Source organism: Ursus maritimus, unplaced genomic scaffold (assembly GCF_017311325.1).
Source record: "Ursus maritimus isolate PB19 unplaced genomic scaffold, ASM1731132v1 scaffold_9, whole genome shotgun sequence".
NCBI lineage: Eukaryota > Metazoa > Chordata > Mammalia > Carnivora > Ursidae > Ursus > Ursus maritimus.
This window is the reverse complement of record NW_024427107.1, coordinates 54,950,299-54,971,746: the sequence shown is the minus strand read 5'-3', so window position 1 is coordinate 54,971,746 and position 21,448 is coordinate 54,950,299. Positions and strand designations below refer to the sequence as shown.

General features: G+C 33.1%; 1 protein-coding gene across 3 annotated transcripts in view; it reads left to right on the top strand.

Annotated features, from left to right (window-relative positions):
- CSMD3 (CUB and Sushi multiple domains 3) overlaps nt 1-15,725 on the top strand; it is a 1,145,609-nt gene extending 1,129,884 nt beyond the window's left edge. For all 3 annotated transcript variants that reach the window (XM_040625739.1, XM_040625738.1, XM_008689272.2), the window contains 5 exons: nt 4,521-4,679; nt 6,673-6,785; nt 9,108-9,195; nt 11,387-11,522; nt 15,196-15,725. In XM_040625739.1, the coding sequence (XP_040481673.1) occupies nt 4,521-4,679; nt 6,673-6,785; nt 9,108-9,195; nt 11,387-11,522; nt 15,196-15,355 (656 nt within the window). In that variant the 3' untranslated portion in view covers nt 15,356-15,725. The remainder of the gene's footprint in view (nt 1-4,520; nt 4,680-6,672; nt 6,786-9,107; nt 9,196-11,386; nt 11,523-15,195) is intronic.
- Nucleotides 15,726-21,448: the final 5,723 nt, after the last annotated feature.

Genomic DNA, 21,448 nt, shown 5'->3' with positions numbered 1-21,448 from the left:
TATATATATATATATATATATAAAGATTTCTGTATCAAACAATTATAGAATATATATTTTATTCAAAGGCACATGGGACAGGTATAACAATTGATCATATATTAAGTAATAAATAAAAATGTATAAATTTCAAAGCAAAGTTAATCTTCAGATCTGATATCTGACGATGCAAGTAAAAATTAATAAGAGAATAGGTACATTTAAAAAAATTCTGAATATTTGGAAATTAAAAACAAAATCAATACTTATGAATGATTCATAAATTAAAGAATAAATTAAATAAAAATATAATATTAGAACTTAGCTATATTGAAAAATCTAAATATCAAAACTTGGGGACTATATCAAAAGCAATGTTATGAGGGGAATTTATAGTTTTAAATTCTTACATTAGAAAAGAAGAAAGCCTTAGAATTAATGAATTAAGTAACCCTGTTAAGAAGATACATAAAATATAACAGAATAACAAAAAGAAAGCAGAAAATCAATGTAATAATAAAAATAAAGAAACACCCCCCCACCCCAAGGATGCAATAGAAGAATCTCAACAGAGCCAAAGGTAGTTCTTTAGAGGAAAAAAAGTAGAAAATTTCTGGTAAGATTGATCCAAAAAAGAACAAAAATTAAATAATATAACAAAAGGAAATGTGAACATAACCACATAGAGAGTAGATTAAATCAATTATAATTATATTAATGGAAAACTATCCATAATAGCCAACTTAAAAAAATGGACAAATTACTTGAAAAGTAATTTGAACTAACAAAAGAAAACTTGAATGACGCTATAATAGATAAATTAGGAACTGAAAACTATTTTCACAGAGAAAAACCAGGTCCTTATGGATCTGCTGATGAGTTCTGCCAAATTTTAAAGGAACAGAACAGATTATCCCATTTTATAAAATCTCTTCTAGTCAAGAAATCTCATTCTGTGAGGGGTGTGTGGGTGGCACAGTGGGTTAAGCATCTGACTGTTGGTGTGCGGCTCAGGTTATGATCTCAGAGTGGTGATCCCAGGGTCATGAGATGGAACCCCAGCTTGGACTCCAGGGCACATCAGGTGTCTGCTTAAGATTCTCTCCCCCTCGGGGCGCCTGGGTGGCATAGCGGTTAAGCGTCTGCCTTCGGCTCAGGGCGTGATCCCAGCATTATGGGATCAAGCCCCACATCAGGCTCCTCTGCTGGGAGCCTGCTTCTTCCTCTCCCACTCCCCCTGCTTGTGCTCCCTCTCTCGCTGGCTGTCTCTATCTCTGTCAAATAAATAAATAAAATCTTTAAAAAAAAAAAAAAGATTCTCTCCCCTTCTCCCTCTTCCTTTTCCCCACCCCCTCACTCACGCACGCGCTCTCCCTCTCTCTAAAAAAAAACAAACAAACAAAGAAATCTCATTCTGCGAATCCAATATAATTCTAACTCAGAAAGACATTATACGAAAGGGAAAATTACAAGCCCATTTGACTCAGGTTGTATAAATGAAAATATCCTACATAAAATCTTAGCAAATCAAATCTAAAATTATAGTATAACAGAAAAACCAAAAGATGACACATCAGAACCAAACTGGATTCATGATAGATATGCAGGGTATTTTTATGTTAAATAATTCTTAAAAGTAGTCTGTGAGGTTGGGACTAAAATGCAATTTTGATCAGTGCAATACCTACACAGAAAATACTTGCTAAAATGCGACACCTATTTATAATTTTAAAAGACTCTTTAAAAATTATAAAGGAAAGGAATGTCTTTAACCTGAGTAAAAAAAGATCTGTAAAACTGCAGAGTAAATGCTATCTTCAATGGGAAAACATTAGAAACTTTTAATTTAAAACCACGAGGCACTGTGATTCGATTACTCCAAAATCACAAGACTGAGACTTGGCAGTTATATCAGAGGCAGGAGAATGATATGACATTTAGCAATATGATGAAACCTGTGAAGTGAAGTTTAAAATCCGACATCTTGAAAGAAAGAATCGAGACATCTTATGATGATATCCACCACATCAACGAGAGTGGGCTGACATTTTAGAGTTTACGGAGAACTGCCAGATACACATTCATATTTAAATCCCAAAATAGACCTAACAATAGAAAGAAATATTATCATTCCCATTGTACACGGGAATATAAATGACCAGGTGGTGTGTGCTTTGCCCCACCTGAGTTGCATTTCTCAAAAGGTAGAGGCTAGTAGTGGCGTGCTGGAGCCCGCAGCGAGAGGCTCATCACAGACGATTCTGTGCATTCTTCCAAACTTTGCATTCAGTGATGTCATATTGGTAGGAGTTTGAATCTGCTATTATGGGAATATTTACACTATAGAAATCAGCAAATGCCACTGCACGTCAGTTTTTTTGTTTCTTTCGTTTTTGTTTTGTTTTTCAAGGAGACCCAGTTAAACATTTCCTACCGCATCAGCGATTAAACCCGATGTAATGTACTTGGCTGCTGCCACTGTTTCTTTCCATTGCTCTTTTCTCCTGCAGCTGAGGTTCTCTTCCATCTCCTTCAACCAACACTAATTCCCGTAAGGACTATGGATAAGATCATCAGGTGTAATAGGTTTTGTTTAAAGGTTCAGAGATAGCAAAGAGTAATCACAGTATAATCCAGGTAGAAATAAACAATCAGACAGACAACAGCACTTAATTACTGAGTGTCTACTATTTGCTAGACACTGCCGTTAGAATCTCCCTCTTGCTCCTGCTTTTACCTGGACACCTAAGAACCTATTACCTCCAAATTCCAGGTGTTTCTAGTACATTGCAATATTGCTTGTCACTCTCTCCTGCAAACTTGTTTTAGGCACACTTTTTTTCACTAAAAATTTTAACATGTTTACCGAATTGAGGGTTTTTTGCTCATTCACTGTATCAAAGTGTTAGATAAGACTCCTCTATACATGCATAGCATAGCATTCCCCTATAGCGTACATAGCTGTGAAGTTGGAGGTTTGGAGAGGGAGTGCCACTATAAGGATGACTTGGCAAAGGTCACAGAGCCAGAACTATGGATCATTCATTTTACTAACTACATGTCTGCTAAATATCTATTTTATTAGCAATTATGTAGTAAGCTCTAATATGCAGTTTTCTTATTTTATCTGCATAATAGCAGCAGCAGTAGTAGTAATGGTAGCAGCTAACACTTAGCTAAACCCTTCACTTTCCTTATCTCATTTAATCTTCCTAACAACTCTAAGGTAACCTCATTTTAATTAGGAGGAAGTTCAGGTTTAGAGAGTTAAGTAATTTATGCAAAACCACACAGTTTATAGATTGCAGAGGAGGGACTTAAATACTAGGAGCCTAACTCCAGTGCTGGTAGTCCTAACACTTTCAGCTATATTGCTTTTGAATTATCATAGAAGAAAACATCATGTGTTGAAATATTCAGTAAAAACTCAACTCTTGAGCATATTTTATATTTCATGTATTTTAGGTCTACAGTAGTTTTGCTATTTTGGTTTGCTGAGTAGAATTCAGGGACTGTAACCCCAGTCTCTATGATATGGACAATAAGAAGTGTGATGTCGTAGTGAAGACCAGGTGCCAAATTGTCAATAACTTGTTAGGGATAAAAGGCTTTCCCTTATTCTGTTATTGACTCATTTGCACAAATAGGCATAGCTCTTTGGAATAGCTGCTTTTTGGGGATGTGCTTTATTGTGATGTATAGGATTAATGGGAGCTTCTCTTAGCCTTTTTTCAGGATCCGAGTAGACTTTGCCATATTTGACTTATATAACTATAAATTACATAACTAATTTATATAAATATAATGTCCTATTTGGCTATATCTAAAATAAAGAGCATTCCTTCTTTAGATGAGAATTTATAACATTTAGAATATTATTTGATTCTACCACAATTCATCTCTCTCCCATGAGAGTTGGCCAATTCTAGGGCAATTCCTTTATTTCTAAAAATACTTGTAAATTCAAAGCTGTCAATATGGTGGAGCCCTGTTCTTCCTCAGGAGCATCTATTATTGGAATAACTGAACTCAGTATTCTGTAAAGAGGACAAAGGAGCATCCCTCCAAACAGTCTTTAAGTGCTATTCTGCAAGAGGTGGGTTTAACTCTATGCCCTTCCTCTTATAAATCTACTCATACTGCCAGGAGAAAAGCAGGCCTCTTGGGACTTGTATATAGACTGACTTGGCTCAGTAAAATCATTTTATTTTCCTTCTGAAAGAAAGGTGTTACTGGAGGAGACCAAATATAAGTAAATTTGATGTTTAGCTGGTTCTGAATATACGCCTTATGTCTTTAATTGGTGTTATCTATCTTTGATGACTCGGGTATGAGTGCAAATATAGGTTATTGCAATTTTGGTTTATACCAAAAAACTTGAAACATGTATATGAAGAATTCACTTTATAATACACATTTCACATTATTGTGTGTTTAGCACAATTCCATTATTCAATAAACTAATATTCATTAATCTACTTTTTAATGTTTATATTTACAGGGCACCATAAAATTAATGTGTGTATTTGATCTTTTCACAGTTCCTGATGATGTGTTTGCCCAAAATTATATATGGAAAGGCTCTTACAATTTCAAAGGAAGGAAACAACCCATGACCTTGACAGTTACCAGTTTCAATGCTTCCACTGGGAGAGTCAATGCAACACTCAGCAATAGCAACATGGAACTGCTGCTTTCAGGTATCATGTTAAAGAACAGCAAACAATGCCTTCATGCCTTCACTTCCATCATTTCATCATTTTTATTAGTGTTTTTTATACTGTGAAATATTTGTTACATTTTAAAGACATTCATAATTTATTCAGAAATAAGGCTTTCTGATTTTTTGATTAATACATGAATATTGCTACACAAAGGAAAAACTGATTCTGAAATAAGCTCACTCATGAATATTTTGATGTCGCTAGAATGAGACATCATGAAATTGAAAAGAACCTTTGATTTGAATAACTAAATCTTTCTGTATTCTCATAACACCAAAGAGACCAGATCAATGACTTACAACCTGTTTAATGAACACAAAATCATTTCTTCAAATGAGAATATTTAGGTGGATACCATAATTGAAGACAGAAAAGGTAGAGCAACCTTCTTTAGAGAAGCGTAAGGGACCCAGAGCCCTATCCACCTTCTCAGCCTTCTCAAGCTTCTGTGTCCTTCATCTAGTGCACATTTGCCTCATAATTTTCTGTTTTTTCTGACATTCAGATGTTTTCTCATATGTCATCTCATCAACAGTACTTCCAATGATCCTGTCTAAAATAAAATTCTCATTACAAACACGGACACACTCTTAGTCTTAGACACTCTTACCCTGTTTCCCTTTCTTCTTTTCACTATTTATAGTATGGTATAATATGGTATTACAGGACATAATATAGCTTTATTTATTTGTCCGTACTCCAACAATATAAGTTCTAAGAGGAAAGCTCTTTGCCTTCGAGTTCATCACTATATCTCAGAAGTTAGAAAAGCATCTGGAACAAAATAGGCCTCAGTGAATATTATCCAAGTAATGAATTTGAATTATTGCTCTAATTTAAAAAATATTTTTAAAATACTGATATTGCAGATATGAAATATATTTTTTAAACTTCCTGCCTGTTGGGGCTATTGGATGGCTCAGTCGATTAGGCATCCCACTCTTGATTTTGGCTCAGGTCATGATCCCAGGGTCATGAGATTGAGCCCAATGCCGGCTCCCTGCTGGGTGTGGAGCCTGCTTGGGATTCTCCCTTTCCCTCTCTCTCAGGCCCTCCCCCACCCTCTGTCTCCCTCTCTTAAACAAACAAACAAACAAATAATTAAATAAGCAAGCAAGTAGGCAAACTTCTTGGTTATGTATATATCCTAAATAATTATTAGTAATAAAATAATTAGTTGTATAAATGAAATGGAAGATAACATATTTATTGATTTTATAAATTTTAAGAAAAGGATCAAACATCATTTTGTATTATTGAATGATTCTCCATTAAGCCCAAAGTTAAAGTGTTGGAAGCTAATATGTACTATATTTTAAAAACTATATACAGTTACAGTGATATAAATTGAAAGAAGCTTTATATTAACAAAATAAATTCATTTAAACTGTGACTACTATTTACCTAACTTTGAGATATAACCTTTTTTTCTTTATTTTCTATGAGTCTGCACAAAATAAATGTATACTTAATCTAATCCAGAAAAATTTCAAAGTAAATTCCTACAAATATAGAAAAACAAACATAAATAATTTGTTATCTTTCCTGGTCCAGTAACACCTAGAATAGTCGTTCACAAGGTTGGCACCCAGTTCATTATTAAGAAAAACATCAGGAGTTTTAACACTTGATTTATATCTTTGAAGATTTTAAATTTCATTGGGGGAAGAAGTTATTTTGTTTGCAATATCATAGAATGATTTTAATAAGACCAATAATACTTAATTTTAATAGCATAGGTAATTTAACCCCACAATTAAGATTTAAGTTGAGAATTTCAGCTGAGAGATTAACATATTTTGCAAGAATTTGTAGAAAGCATTATGGATGAAGCTGGTCTTGACTTGGCCTTGTTTGATTTCTTTTCCTATGACATATATTACATGGCGTATTTAAGGAGTTAAAGATAATACAATGAAGCATAACTATTTACAAAATTAGTAGACTAAAATGTCCTTACATTTTACAGGGGTGTATAAAAGCCAGGAAGCTCGCCTGATGTTACATATCTACTTTATTAAAGTACCAACTCATGCTTCTGTGAAGAAAATGAAGGAGGACAATTGGGCCATGGATGGCTTTGTAAGTATAGTTCTTTAAATGTTTGCTGCTAATTTTAATAACCCATCATTAAGATGCCAGAAAAAGTAATTTTCTGAATTTAGCTAGTTTGAACAGACATGTACATACAAAATGGCAAGATTACTATTATGTGTAAATTATTTTGAAAAAAAAAGATTCAGTGTAAATGCTTAGTAATCTAGAATGTTAAACCTAGGATTACTGGATTCTGATGAATCTTCCTTACTTTTGTAGTATTTACATGTATGAGAGCCATATAGTTTTTTACTGGTTTCATAAAATGTATTTTGTCTATGGTCAGTACCATGATAAATAAATCTGGATAACATGTAATTCATTTTTGTCTGGATCCACTGTTTAAGACATATGTAGCCTATTTACAAAATACATCAGAAATACATTTAAACTTTTTTCTCTAAATTTAACAGATTTAGAATATTTTACAAAATATTTAGAATAGTTTATAAAGTTGCATATGAAAAGGAAGTTACGTGAATTACTTCATGTGGAAAATAGTTACCATAGCTTCACTGTGGAATCACCCTGTCGTATTCAGCCACTTACGTGAATGGAATTTCTAAATTGGCAGTTGCAAGCAACAAATCTATTCACACATTCCCCCAGAGTCTTTCCTAAAAAACGAACAGGAGAGCTCTGACTACATCCTCACAAGTAACAGGTGTTCTTTTGCAAAGAAAACCTAGTGGGAAAGAAGAGAGTAGGTCATAGGCTTCAGTAAGTTTAGTGCCTGAGGAGAAAAAAAATGTTTATTTCTTTATCTCTGCCATTATTTGTGGAGTTGGAAGCTAACTCATGTCTTCAGTGCACTCAAATCGTATAATTGTATTATTTTATCTAGGGAGCAAACAAAATGAATTCATTCATTTAAATATTAGAGTTTGATCTCTTCTTTTTAGGAGCATTTCATTTTTTAAAATGACCCTGACCGGAGTATGATGTTTGATAATTAGGAATAAATCACTTCTTCTGATAACCCAGCCTGCTATGGATGGATCAGTATGATAGTTTGCTTTTTAGGATGAGGATTCAAGGTCTTTTGCAACTTTTACAATAATGTACAGGACTTAGGTAACTAATTAAAACAAACTTCAGAGCAAATTCACAATACTAGTTCCCAGGAACACTGAAATATATCTATTTTTGTTTTATTTATAAGATCAAATCACACTATGCATGTAAAGTATTTTTTAAATATAGGATTTTATACACATGCAAGATACATGTTGTAGTCAGCGTTTATAGCATTAGATACAACCACAACATCTCAGGGTCAAAGACGTATGTTATTCTTTCTCACATATGTGGGGTTAGTTGTGGTTGTTCCACCTGAGGCTGTGGTAGCAAGTTTGGGTCTGCACCAGGTGTGTTATTCTGGGGCCCAGGCTGGAGCGGCATCAGCTACCCAGAGCATATCCTCTTGTCAGAGGTCAGAAGCTCTGAGGGGTAACGTTTTAAGCACTCTCTATTGAGATATAATTCATATACCTTATAATTCACCCATTTAAAGTGTACAGTTCAGTGGTTTTTAGTATATTTACAAGTGTGTAACCATCAGCACAGTTGATTTTAGAATATTTCTGTCACTTCAAAAAGAAACTCCACACCCTTTAGCTATCATCACCTTACCCATCCACGCCTCATCTCCACCCTAACCTGAAGCAACCACAGATCTATTTTCTGTTTCTGTGGATTTCTGTGTTTTGGATGTTCATATTTATGGAATCATATAATGTGTGGTCTTTTGTGACTGGCTTCTTTCACTTCTTATAATGGGAAACATGCCTCTTAAGGCCTAGGCTTAGAACTGACTTATTGTTAATTCCACCCACATTCCATTGGCCAAAGCAAGTCACGGGACTAAACCCAGTGAGGTGGAAAGTACATTATTCCTATGAAGATTGGTGGGAGGGGGAGAAGGAGTGCATGCATGCTAAACAGTAATCAAATCTACAAAGTACAGTTTTATTATATTTTAATTTTTAACTGATCATTTGCTTTATTCTGTTTCATCATATCATTGCCCTTTTATGACAGTAGGTTTCTTAGCTTAAGAGAAATCTCTATATATCATTGATAACCAATCCCCTTTTTTCTAATATCCTAATTACTTAAAAATGAAAATTCTGATTTTGCTTATAATGATGGCAAATTTGCACAATGTGCTTTGTTTTACATAGGAAGATACAGAGTTAGGAACTCTGCATAACGTTCATTTAAGAGTAAAACTGAATATTTATTAAGGCTGGGAAAATATAGCTCTGTCCAATCTTCAGATTTAATCAACCTTATAAATATTTTTAGGTTTCTGCTGAGCCTGATGGAGCTACTTATGTATTTCAAGGATTTATTCAGGGCAAAGATTATGGGCAATTTGGACTACAAAGACTAGGTAATGTATTCATTTTCATTTTCATGTAGTTCCTTTATTATTCTATACATCATAAGAAAATACAGTGGATTCTGTACATTAGGCACACTGCCTACATTTTGAATTTTGCATTGTCAGGATTATACATTGATACATTTGATAGCCTTTTAAATAATCGCATTCTTCAAAATATTGATTCTCTATGTACTAGCCCTGTACAGTGCTTGACTGTTGTCATATTTCTAATAAATATGACACAGTGTCTTGCCCTTAGCAAGAAAAAAGGAGAAAAAGTGATGCAGACATAAAAGAAAATATTAAACTATAAATTATTTTATCTCATGAGAATTGCAGTACTTCTCTTCAGTTTGAATATTATTGCAACTTTCTTTCTCTTTCAAAAATATAGTGGCACTTTAAAAACTTCATATGGTCTGGAAAGGGAAAATAACTTTGAGGAATGGACCCCTTTTAGGGGCTTTGTGCTATTCAGATATGTAAATTTCCTATAGGAGGAAGCAGGGGGTTTTGTCATTTTTCTCCCCAACTCTTCTAAAATGTATACAGACATTTAATGGTCTTGCTTGAATATAATTATTAACATAGCTTTTGGTATATAATTTTCCTAAGGTATATTGTCTCCCATTATTATATTGTGGTATCGACATATAAAGTATAAATTCAGGCTCTAAAAACTACTATTTGATATTTATCTTAAAAATTCCATTACTTTGAACTTTTACATAAATAATCTGAGTCCCTGGAAAACTAAGGTAGAGAATAGGTATTAACTTTTAACCTGGACTGAGGTGTGACTTAGTTGAATATAACTATTTATCAAAAAGGGAAATTAGCTTTCTCTAAGTGAACAATAATAATAAGATGTCATTTCAGATAAAGTCTTGTCTAAAATTGTGTTAGTTTTGAAAACCAGATAAAACATTCGTTAATACAGTACATTAACACAGTCGTATAATTTAATGCAAGATGTTTAAGCAAACTGTTCCCAAAAGCATCTCAAATGCTGCATGTCTAAAACAGAACCTGTAAAAAAAAAAAAAAAAAAAAAAAGGAGCTGTTTTTTTCAAGGGAAAAAAAAAACAAAAAAAAAAAAAACTAAAAAAAAAAAAAAAAAAAAAAAGAAGGAGCTGTTTCTTTCTGGGGCAAATAAAAGCAAAACACAAAAAACAACCTGTCCGTTATTTTCTCTTCCCCTATCCTACCCCCAACACGTTAACAAACCTGATTCTTCTCATTTCCTAATTTTGCTAATGTCTTTGCCATTTACTCATCTTCAAGTAGAGCTCTTCTCATCCTGTGCCCTCTCACCTCTTATCCTCACGAACAGGTTCTGTTGATTTTTAACTACAAAATGTTCCCCTACATCTACTTTTTCATGCTCTTCCTAGTCTCTAGGATACAGATCAATTTCCATTTTTATCTAGGTTGTTGCTATGATCTTTGAAGTGCTCTTGCTTCCAGTCCCAGTTCCCTCAAGGCCATCCCACCCTAGTCACTGTTCCAAATTGTGTATCTTGTCACAGGGGCTTTTATTTCTAAACACCCTCAGTTGTCCCTCACCGCAGGTAGGTGATAAGTTTGTCTTTAGTATGGTGTTTATGGCTTTTCAGGGTCTGGCCATAGTTGTACCATATGGCATACTCCTCCTACCACACTGATACATACTTACCTCTACATCCTTTCCACACAGCTACACCCAGCACTTGTCACATCTTCCAAATATGCCCCTCACCTTCCTGTTTCTAGGCTCATGATGGTCCTGCCTTCCTCCCCCCTCCACTGTTCTACTGATTCTTCAAAGCCAAGCTCATATTGTATATTCTCCGGAATGCATCCTTACATACCACCAGATGGAATTACTCTTTCTCTTCCTAAAGCACATTGATCATTAATTCATGCTTGATGTCTACACTTATTTGTGTCCCGGTATTTTTCCCACAATTGTATAAACTCCTCAGTTCAGAGACTCTGCTCATTTTTTATTCTGTATTCTTTCCTGGAAAAATGTCTTATACATAGAAGGCACTGTACAAACTTGTATGGAAAGGAGTTGAAGGTGTTTCATGAATTACTTTTGTTTCCTATGTACATTTCCAAGTAGATATCTTGAGAAAGAAAGAAAATGATTGGTTCATAAAAATAAAAATCAATTGTGATAAAATAAAGTTGATTTTTTTTTTCTTATTTATAGGACTCAACACGTCAGAAGGCTCAAATTCTTCAAATCAGCCTCATGGTACAAACAGTAGTTCCGTGGCCATTGCTATTCTTGTGCCTTTTTTTGCACTTATATTTGCAGGATTTGGATTTTATCTTTATAAACAAAGGTAAGTTTATTGATTTCACCTATAAAACGTTTCCAACATCTTTGATTTCATGTTCTTTTTTTTACTACTCTAGTTCAAATCTTAACTTCCATTTTTTTTCTGGGTTGTTGAAAACAATGTGTGCCAGATATTGCAACAGTTATTAAAAAGCCTTATTTCCCCTGCCTGCTTCCCACCACCCCAGCATGATAAAACAAAAATGGCTCTGTTAATTTGCACAAACATTCAACTTAACCCTTACTACTTTTGCCTGTCAGTTTCTTGGTACATACTTAATTGTATCCGTTAGTTTTGCGTTATCCATAATGAGACTTTAGAGATACAAAATCCAGGTTAAGGTTTAAATCGAAGAGGTGACACCTGCTGCCAGATTTATTTAGGGAACTAGGAAGAAGCTTGTGTCCAAACCCCTTTAGTTCACATGACAATGCTGACCAATTTTACCCAGGCAGACAGATGGTAAAATCCTTTGATCTTCTCCTTTTTTTCTGCTGCTTTTAGAAGATTATGCAATTAATATGTTATATTTCTGATATATCAACTATATAATTATACATATTATTAGTTTGTCCTTGGTTATTATGTCCCTTACACCATCCCAAGTTGTCCGCTATCTGGGACTATCTTTTATCAAGAAAAAAATATATAGGTAACTGGATAGTTAAATGAATATTATTACCTATGTATTTTTCTCAAAACTGTTATTTTTATTATAAATTTCAGCCTAGATTATCTAAGAATGATTTATTTAATATTACATGAATTTGTAATAATTGAATATTAGCAGCTGCTTAGGTCTTGTCAATATCAGATTTTATTAATGATAAAAAATCATCACTAAGTTTATTTATAAAGCAAACTATTCTGATCTTTCTTTAAAAACTACTTTGTAAAATATTCATAGCATAAAACCATTTAAACCATCCTAGGTGTGCGGTTCAGTGGCATTTAGTATATTCACAGTGTCCTGGAACCCCCACTGCCAGGTCCAGAATATTTCCATCATCCTCAAAGGAAACTCTGTGCCTATTAATCAGTCATCCCCCATTCCTCCCACTCCTGCCCTAGGCAACTGCTAATCTGCTTTCTGTCTGTGTTTGTTTGCCTATTCTGGGTATTTCACAGAAGTGGAATCATGTACTATGTACTATTTTATATCTGGTCTCTTATACTTAACATAATGTTTTCAAGTTTCTTCCATGTTATAGCATTTATTAGTACTCCATTTCTTTATATGTCTGAATAATACTCCATTGTGTTTGAATGTGTTCTGTTTAAATATGTCCATTTATCAGTGGATGTGCGTTTGGATTGTTCCTACATTTTGGCTCTTGTGAGTAGTGCTGATATATACACTTGTGCAAGTGTTTGTTTGGACACCTTCTCAATTCTTTTGGGTATATTCCCCAAAATAGAATTGCTGGGTTTTATGGTAATCATGCATTTAACTTACTGGGGAAATACCAAACTGCTTTGCAGAGCAACTGCACCGTATTATATTCCCACCAGCAATGCATGACTGTTCCACCGCCTCCACATCCATGACGGCACTTGTTATTTTCTGTTTTATCTTTCTTTCTTTTTTATTATTGTCATCCTGATGTGTATGTGAAGTGGTATCTCATTGTAGTTTTGATTTGCATTTCCCTAATTACCAATGACATTGAGCATCTTTTCAGTACTTCTTGGCCCTTTTCCTTTGAAGAAATGCCTAGTCAAGTATTTGCCCATTTTTAAATTGGGCCATTTGTCTTGTTGTTGAATTGTAAGAGTTCTTTATATATTTTGGAGACTAGACCCTTAGCACATATGTGGTTTGCAGATATTTCTTCCTTTTTATGGGTTGTATTTTCACTCTCTTGGTAGTGTCATTTGATGTATAAAAGTTTCTCATTTTGATAAAGTCCAATTTATCTATTTTCTTTTGTTACTTGTGCTTGGAGTGTCATATCTAAGAAACTATTGCCAGATTCAAGGTCATGAATCAAGATCAGATTTACCTGTATGTTTTCTCCAAAGAGTTTAATAGATTTAGCTCTTATATTTGAAAGTTTAATTCATTTCAAGGTAATTTTTGTTGATGTTGTAAACTTTTCTGAAACTTGCTATTATTTTCCTTAAAGTTGTTGTTCAATATTATTTATAACATTTCTTTATATCTTCACGATTCTTACTTAATTAGAAGAAAATGATGTTGCTTCTGGTTTTTATTGTGAATCTAGTTAGAAAAAAGGCACATACTGTCCATGAGAATTGTGCACCTGGCTGTAAGCAATATAACTTTATAGGTGATGCCATTGAAAGAAACTTAAGATAGCTCTAACAAAATTTATTGCCATACAAATCACCTAACAATTTTTAGTACAGAGAAAAAATTAGAAACTGCATTAAGGATAGTAAAATAATATAATAGCAAGTACAAAATATGATAAAATAGTTGAAATTTGTGGTGTTTGGTGTAAACAAAGGAGTTGAGAAACATCTATTTAAATATATATCTATTTTAGGAATTAGGTCTCAGAAAGAGGTAGGAGCAATTCTGCCTTATACCATAATGAATGTCAGCAAATTATGCAGTAGGATGTGGAAAACTAGAAATAAGATTTGCAAAGGAGAGAGAAATAAAAAAAGGATGAAAGATTCAAGATCAGCAAGTTAGACTAGCCAGCCTAGAATCCGTGTGTCTCGTTAAGTAACACCAAATATTCAGTTATCAGTAACTTTTTGGAAACTATTTTCATGACTTAATTATCAGTATAATCATTTCTTCTTTGACATTTTGAATTTACTGTTCTAGTGTATATCTTTTTTAAGAAAATGGAGTATTTATGTTTTTGGGGTACTCCAAGTACCTTCCCAAATTAGGAGTCAGTGTTAGTTGTCTGCTCATTCTGAAATTCATTTTCATTAATGCAGAACAGTTTCCTTCTTGTCCTTCAAGTCTCAGATTATATTTTACCTTTACCTCCTCAGAGATGCTTTTCCTTATTACTGCTCCTAAAGTGGGTCCCTCTTACTTCCTGTCATATCAATAGCTTTCCTTTTCACCAGAACAATTATTATCTATTTTTCTTGTTTTATGTATTTTTATTTTATATTAACTTATTTAACAAATATTTATTTATTAATTATTTTCTGTCATTACATTATGAGCTCCATGAGAGCAATGCCTTCCTTGTATTTTCTTTAAAAAAAACTTTCTATATCCAATGCCTAAGACCATGCCTGCCACATAACAGATGCTCAGTTAATATTTGAAGAATTAATGAATGAATGGATGGATGGATGGATGGATGGATGGATAGTAATGAGATTTAAATTTTATCATCGCCATAATTTATTTCTATTGTACATGCAAATTCATAATGATTATTATTGCATCAGAAATTTTAAATTTATGAAAAGAGCCATAATACATTTATTTATACTTGTATTACTTATATTGATACTGTACATTAATATGTATTATATGTAAATAATAAAAGCCACTCAGGGTTTAAGAGTGACTGGTAAATTGTTCAAATTTGATGTGTTGAGCTTATGATTTCTCAGTTAATATTTTGAAGTTACATTATGCATTAATAGTGATAACTCAAGTGTATTACGTTTGAGCCTTACTCTGCTGTTTCTGGAAGAACGTTAACACATAGCTAATCAATGTTCTCATCAACAGGACTGCACCCAAAACACAGTATACAGGATGTTCAGTTCATGAAAATAACAATGGCCAAGCAGCTTTTGAAAACCCCATGTATGATACCAACGCAAAATCAGTGGAAGGGAAGGCAGTACGATTCGATCCCAACTTGAACACGGTCTGCACAATGGTATAACTCGGCAACTCTTTGCCTTCTTCAGAAGCTTGGAAATCGACACACAAAACAGTGCACATTTAGTTCACTGCTAAACAAATTAAAGCACACTTTTCAGGACTTGCTGGGTCACCTTTTCCTGAGGAATGATAGAGAAGAGTGTTTTTTCATAAACTGGACCATAATTCTTCTTCATGTTTACCATGGAGAGTTTTACAGAAATTTGGCTGCACTCTGAGAGTGCTTACTCACAGTTTATTTGCTTTTTTTAAAAAGGAGATTATTCTAAAACATAAACTTATTTGCATATATTGGAGGAGCATCCACTATCAGTATTTCTGTGCTTTATAAAGTATATTAGAGGGACTGGGTTTAAAAAAAAAAAGATATAGGGTAGAAAATAAGAGCTATACTTACAAGAGTCAATAGATCACTGACTTCTCTTTAACTGTCATGAGCTACATCATACCCATGAGTCTGTATTTCACACCACTCTATCCGCTATCCATTCTTGTTGAGTCATTGGCTTCCTGATTTCTATGGTTATTTCAGATTGAGTCATGCCCTGCAGTGTTTATGAGCTAATTTATGCCACAGAAGAGATAAGACTGCCTGCTCTGATTTGACTCTTTCTGGTATTTGTTCTTCAGTATCATATTGCTATTCTTTTTTTGGACTGGTTGTCACAGTTTCTGCAAATGGCAAGATCTTTGCGCTCTTCTCCCAATTTCCCTCATTATGTTGTAACCAATATTATCCCGTAAGCCATGGGGCAGTGTTTAACACCTTGCTTCAATCTGTTTTGTCACCCAGAAACCACTGTAGCTGGCAAAAATTATCTATAATAATGATGATTTTGCAGTTATCTGAGACACCAAACTTACCATCCTTTACCACACTTTCCAAAGTTTTTGAAAGACCAAATAGAACCTATTAATCTACTGTGTTTAGTCTATGATATATCCTATTTTCCTTCCATTTGAGCCTCCAAATTTATTTCACATCGTTTTGAACTTTTATCAACAATGAGTTAGAAATGTAAGATTTTAAGTTTTCAACTTTTATCTAACAGTGAGTTAGACATACATTTTGGACCAGTCCATAAATACAATGATTGCAAAAAAATTTACACTTTCAAATCACCAATATAAATTTATTTCCTAAAGTCATAGATTTTCCAAATTTTCATGTATTTTAAACTTCCTATACTCTTATTCTTAAGAAGCAGGTTTCAGATATGACAGGTTTCTTTCATCATCAAATTAAGATTCACATTTGCAGGTTATTGGTGGCTCATTTACAGCTGTTTCACAGCAGTGCCAGCATATTGATTTAATAGGCCATTGTCTTCCTTTTCTAGCATGTTTTACTTCATTGGATAAACTGTGTACCCAGTGTGAACTCTCTGTTGTTGTCCCTCTCAAATATGGAAAACTCTGTAAACAGTCTCGACTTTTTGTATCATGAGACAGAGTGCCTAAGAGAAATCATTGCACCCGGAAGCGCTGCTTGGATCTATCTCTACAACATTTAGTGAATTTCTTGTAAACCACTTTGAGATACATTGTTTTGGAAATTCATACAATTTTCTCAACATTGTACTCTACTGACAGGATGCTGTTTTAAATTTTATGCCATCAGTTATTTATTCTTGTTTATTCAAATGACTGCAATAACAATGATTCATTCATTAATGTTAAGGTTAATACATTTAAGATCTTGTTTAAACAATGTTTCTTCTGCAACTGGCTACTCCTCTTATATTAATGCATACACTTTTGTAAAGAAGTATATTTTTATGAAAAAAAAACTTTGTAAAAGTACGATGTAAATTTTCAGTGCAATGTAAACAAAATAAAAATGGATAATTGCTTTTGTAAAATGTGTATTCTTTTCAAAAGACAGTGTACTGGATAGCAAAAAAGAATAAACAGCCCACATTTATTTGGTGTTTTAAAGTTCCCAGACTACATATTATATACTTATTTAGCAACATAATAATGAGACATGGGTGTTTTTCTTCTTTATATTTTGTAGTTCCCCAAGTGTGACACTCTCTCAGAAGTAAACAGATTCCCACTAAACACAATAGTATCATAAGAACCTCATCTTAGAATTTTCCTTACCTGTAAATATTTTAACACTACTATCTAAATTTGGGTATATCTGATGATTTCTAATATTTCTATACTGTGTTTTCTTAGAGATACTTATTTTTAGCATGCATCATAGATAGGAACTTATTAATCTTTTGAATAGTTACATTAAACTAATATTCAAAAAGATACCTATCTTGCCAGGCTGTAACATGTAAAATTTTGTATTCAAAAAGCTTACCAAGTGTCTATAAAGTTCATGTCACAAGTTATTTAAGTTTAATTTTATTAAAGAACTCTTTTCACAGAAAAAAATTGTATATTTCACAGACTCCAACTCCAGCCTTTAGAAGTCTATCTCTGTTTATTACACTTTCATTTGAGAAATGAATGCTTCTTGACGTAACTGTAGTTTCTTTTCAAACTTTCACTGTATTACCTCCATCTTACTTCATGTCTTCTATATTTTCCTATATTGTTGTTTGTCCTTATTTTTATTCCTTTTTGTGCTTTTTTCCCTATTTTTTCTACTTTTTAATTTGCTTTTCTTCTGATATTTTTCTTAATATCCTTTCCTGTTTTCTAAGTCTTCTCCTTTTTAGCCTTTGATCATTTTTTTATCTTAATGCCCTTTATCCTTAACCTTCTTAAAAGTTAGCATCAGTTTTAGTGGAAGTAATTTTATTTTTATTTTTTACCAGCTTTATTGGAGTATAACGAAACTGTAAGGTATGTAAAGTTCATGGTGTGATGATAAATGTATACTTTTTTTTTGAGGAGAATATTTAAGTTCTACTCTCTTATTAAATTTCAATTAAAAAAGTAATTTTAAAGAGTTTTCTTGTACTTCCCTTATATTTAAAACATTAAACCAATAGGTTCCAAGGTTCCACCCAGGATCTCTTGATACTAGAGCCTGATGATAATGATTGTGGAAATAGACCAAAGGGTTGGATTTTTTTTTTTTTTTTTTGTACTCCATCCTTTTCACTTACAAAGAGAGAGAGAGAAGACATATCATTGGCCGGAAGAGAATAACAAAATAACTAGATGATACTCTCTTAAAGAGATTAAGAGACTACATTGCATGTCAAGTATTAATCTGTGTACTGATGTCTATAAATTTAAAATAGGCAAGTAAGTAAGGAAAAAAAATCTGTAGATTATAGAAATTCATGACTAAGAAATATTTTAGAATAAGTGGTTTGAAATTTGGCTGAAAAAATATTGATTTGCTTTTTTTTTTTTTTTTTTAGGATAACTTTGGAGGAAAGGGAATATTGATCCAAGAAGATATGCATGTTATAAAAATCTGAGAAATACCTTTCTGTCACCACTACATGAGCTTGGTATTCCAATTTAAGAACATTTAAAAGTTACTGGGGAGTAGAAATGGCCACTGGATATTAGATTTCATTCTTTAGTATACAGACAATGGAACTAGTGAACACCTGCCAAATACTTTCTCAACTTTTAATAAGTTCCCATGTGTAATAATTTTATTAGCCTTGAAAAAGAAGTATATTCTATATATTCAAATTATGTTGCAAAACACAAAACAAGAAATCTGTGTTTAAATTCTCAGTAGAGCCAAACCTTCCTTGTAACTCTTAGCATTATCTAGGAAAATAGGGATGAACACATGTGCTTTGGCAGGACCAATACGATACCTAAGTGTAGACAAAAATATGGAACCATCCACATAGTATGACTTAAAAGAAACCTAATGGTCTTCATTCTCAGCAAGTATCTTTACACCCTTGAGTTAAGATTGGTATCTCCTGAAGGAACTTATTAGGATGCAGTATGTTATCTGGAGAATACCATATGATAGCACTATAATCCCAATAAGCAAATTAACACAGCTGTTACAGAGCAAGTCAGTAAAGCTAGCACTCCTAATCTTCTTATTTTTAAACCAGGACTTTTTCCAAGCTATACTACTCTTTCTAGAATGGTATTTCTAAATAAATAAAGTGAAATACAAAGGAAATTATAAATAAATAATGATCATAAGGTAGCTCATTTTTTAACTTTTTAGGGGACCTCCACACTGTTTTCCAGAGTGGCTGTACCAACTTGCATATATACAATGGAATATTACTCAGCCATCAAAAAGAACGATTTCTCAACATTTGCTGCAACATGGATGGCACTGGAGGAGATAATGCTAAGTGAAATAAGTCAAGCAGGGAAAAACAATTATCATATGGTTTCTCTCATCTATGGAACATAAGAACTAGGAAGATCGGTAGGAGAAAAAAGGGATAAAGAAAGGGGGGATAATCAGAAGGGGGAATGAAGCATGAGAGACTATGGACTCTGAGAAACAAACTGAGGGCTTCAGAGGGGAGGGGGTGGGGGACTGGGATAGGCTGGTGATGGGTAGTAAGGAGGGCACATATTGCATGGTGCACTGGGTGTTATACACAGCTAATGAATCATCGAACTTTACATCAAAAGCCAGGGATGTACTGTATGGTGACTAACAATATAATAAAAAAATATTATTATAAGAAAAAGATTTATAAACTTCCAAAAAATAATAAATTATATGTCATTCTACATTTAAAAAAAATAAATAATGAAGTAGTTACAAAAAATTTTAAATGTTGTAGTACATATATATGTATGAACTTATATATTAATATACATATGGATACTAATACATGTATATGTATTTCTATACTGACATATTAAATATGCAGTGGGGCTAATAATTTCTATAATTTTAAAGAGTATCAGCAATATTTTGAGAGATTCGTGACATTTCACATGACATGAAAATATCTGTGATTTTTATTAGTCACAAAATCAGAGATTATTTTTGCCCAACTTTTCACAGAAGGAAAACAATATATTTTAATTAAAAGATCAGTGAAGATAAAGGTATAACTTTTTCCCATGCAAGTTTCCAAACTCTTTGAATTCTATTGGCATACCAACTTAAAAATCCTGCCTTAGAGGTTGGAATTTAGAGTAAGTACATTGTGAGGGGGCAGGGAAGAAGACATTGATTGTTCTCTTGAGCCAATGGCAATGAAAATGAAATGCTTAATTTGAACTTTGGTTACCAAATAACAGCAGAAAGTCAGTGAACTCTAAGAAGAAATCCCCAGTGGGAAGGAGTGAGTATAGATAGTAAAAATGTCATTAATCAATTAATTTATTAATACAAATATTTTCTAACTTTAAACATATATATACTACTTTACTATGAGGTTTAATGGATACTTGATGAATAAAAATTTAAGAAATGCATGGCTCTTACCCTGAGGTAACTTAAAGTCTTGTCAAGCTATAAAAAAATTCTTAAACTACACCTAGAAGATGCCACACAATAATACTGTGTGTAACTATGTGCATCTATGTATGTTTTCACTCTTTCACTACTTTCTGTTAATTAAAATAGATTTATGAAATTGTAAGTGATATATTTGGCAAATTCTAGTCTATAGAATTGGATGCTACCTTTTTTTTTTTTAATCTAATGGTTAAGTGGTATAGAAGTGATTTGGGTTATGTGGCATCAATACATATTCTCCAGAATATTCAGAATTTGATAGAGTTAATTTGAAAACTGCATATTGGGTTAATTTAATATTGTGGGGCACTTGGGCATTTCTTGACAAAATGATCATAAGCTATTCACAATTTCAAGGGGGAATGCATGTTTTTCTCTTTTATTTCACCTGTATGTATTTCCAAAGAATCTTTATGAGTTGAAGCTTTATCTACCAAATGTCATTTTCAGTTTGATTGAAGGAGAAAAGCACCTACGTTTCAATAGAAATCAGTTAAATAAGACAAGACAAAGGTCAAATTTATATTTAAAGATATGCTATCTATTGGGTAAGAGAAACCAGTATTCTTTTTCATCTACTAGTTCTACTCAATACGTTGTTAAAAAAAAAATCAGAGGGGGGTATTTGACATGATTTTCAACTTATGCACTATTTGTATATGGTGGAAAATACATCACTAGTTATCAGTATGCCAGCAGCATAGACATTCACTG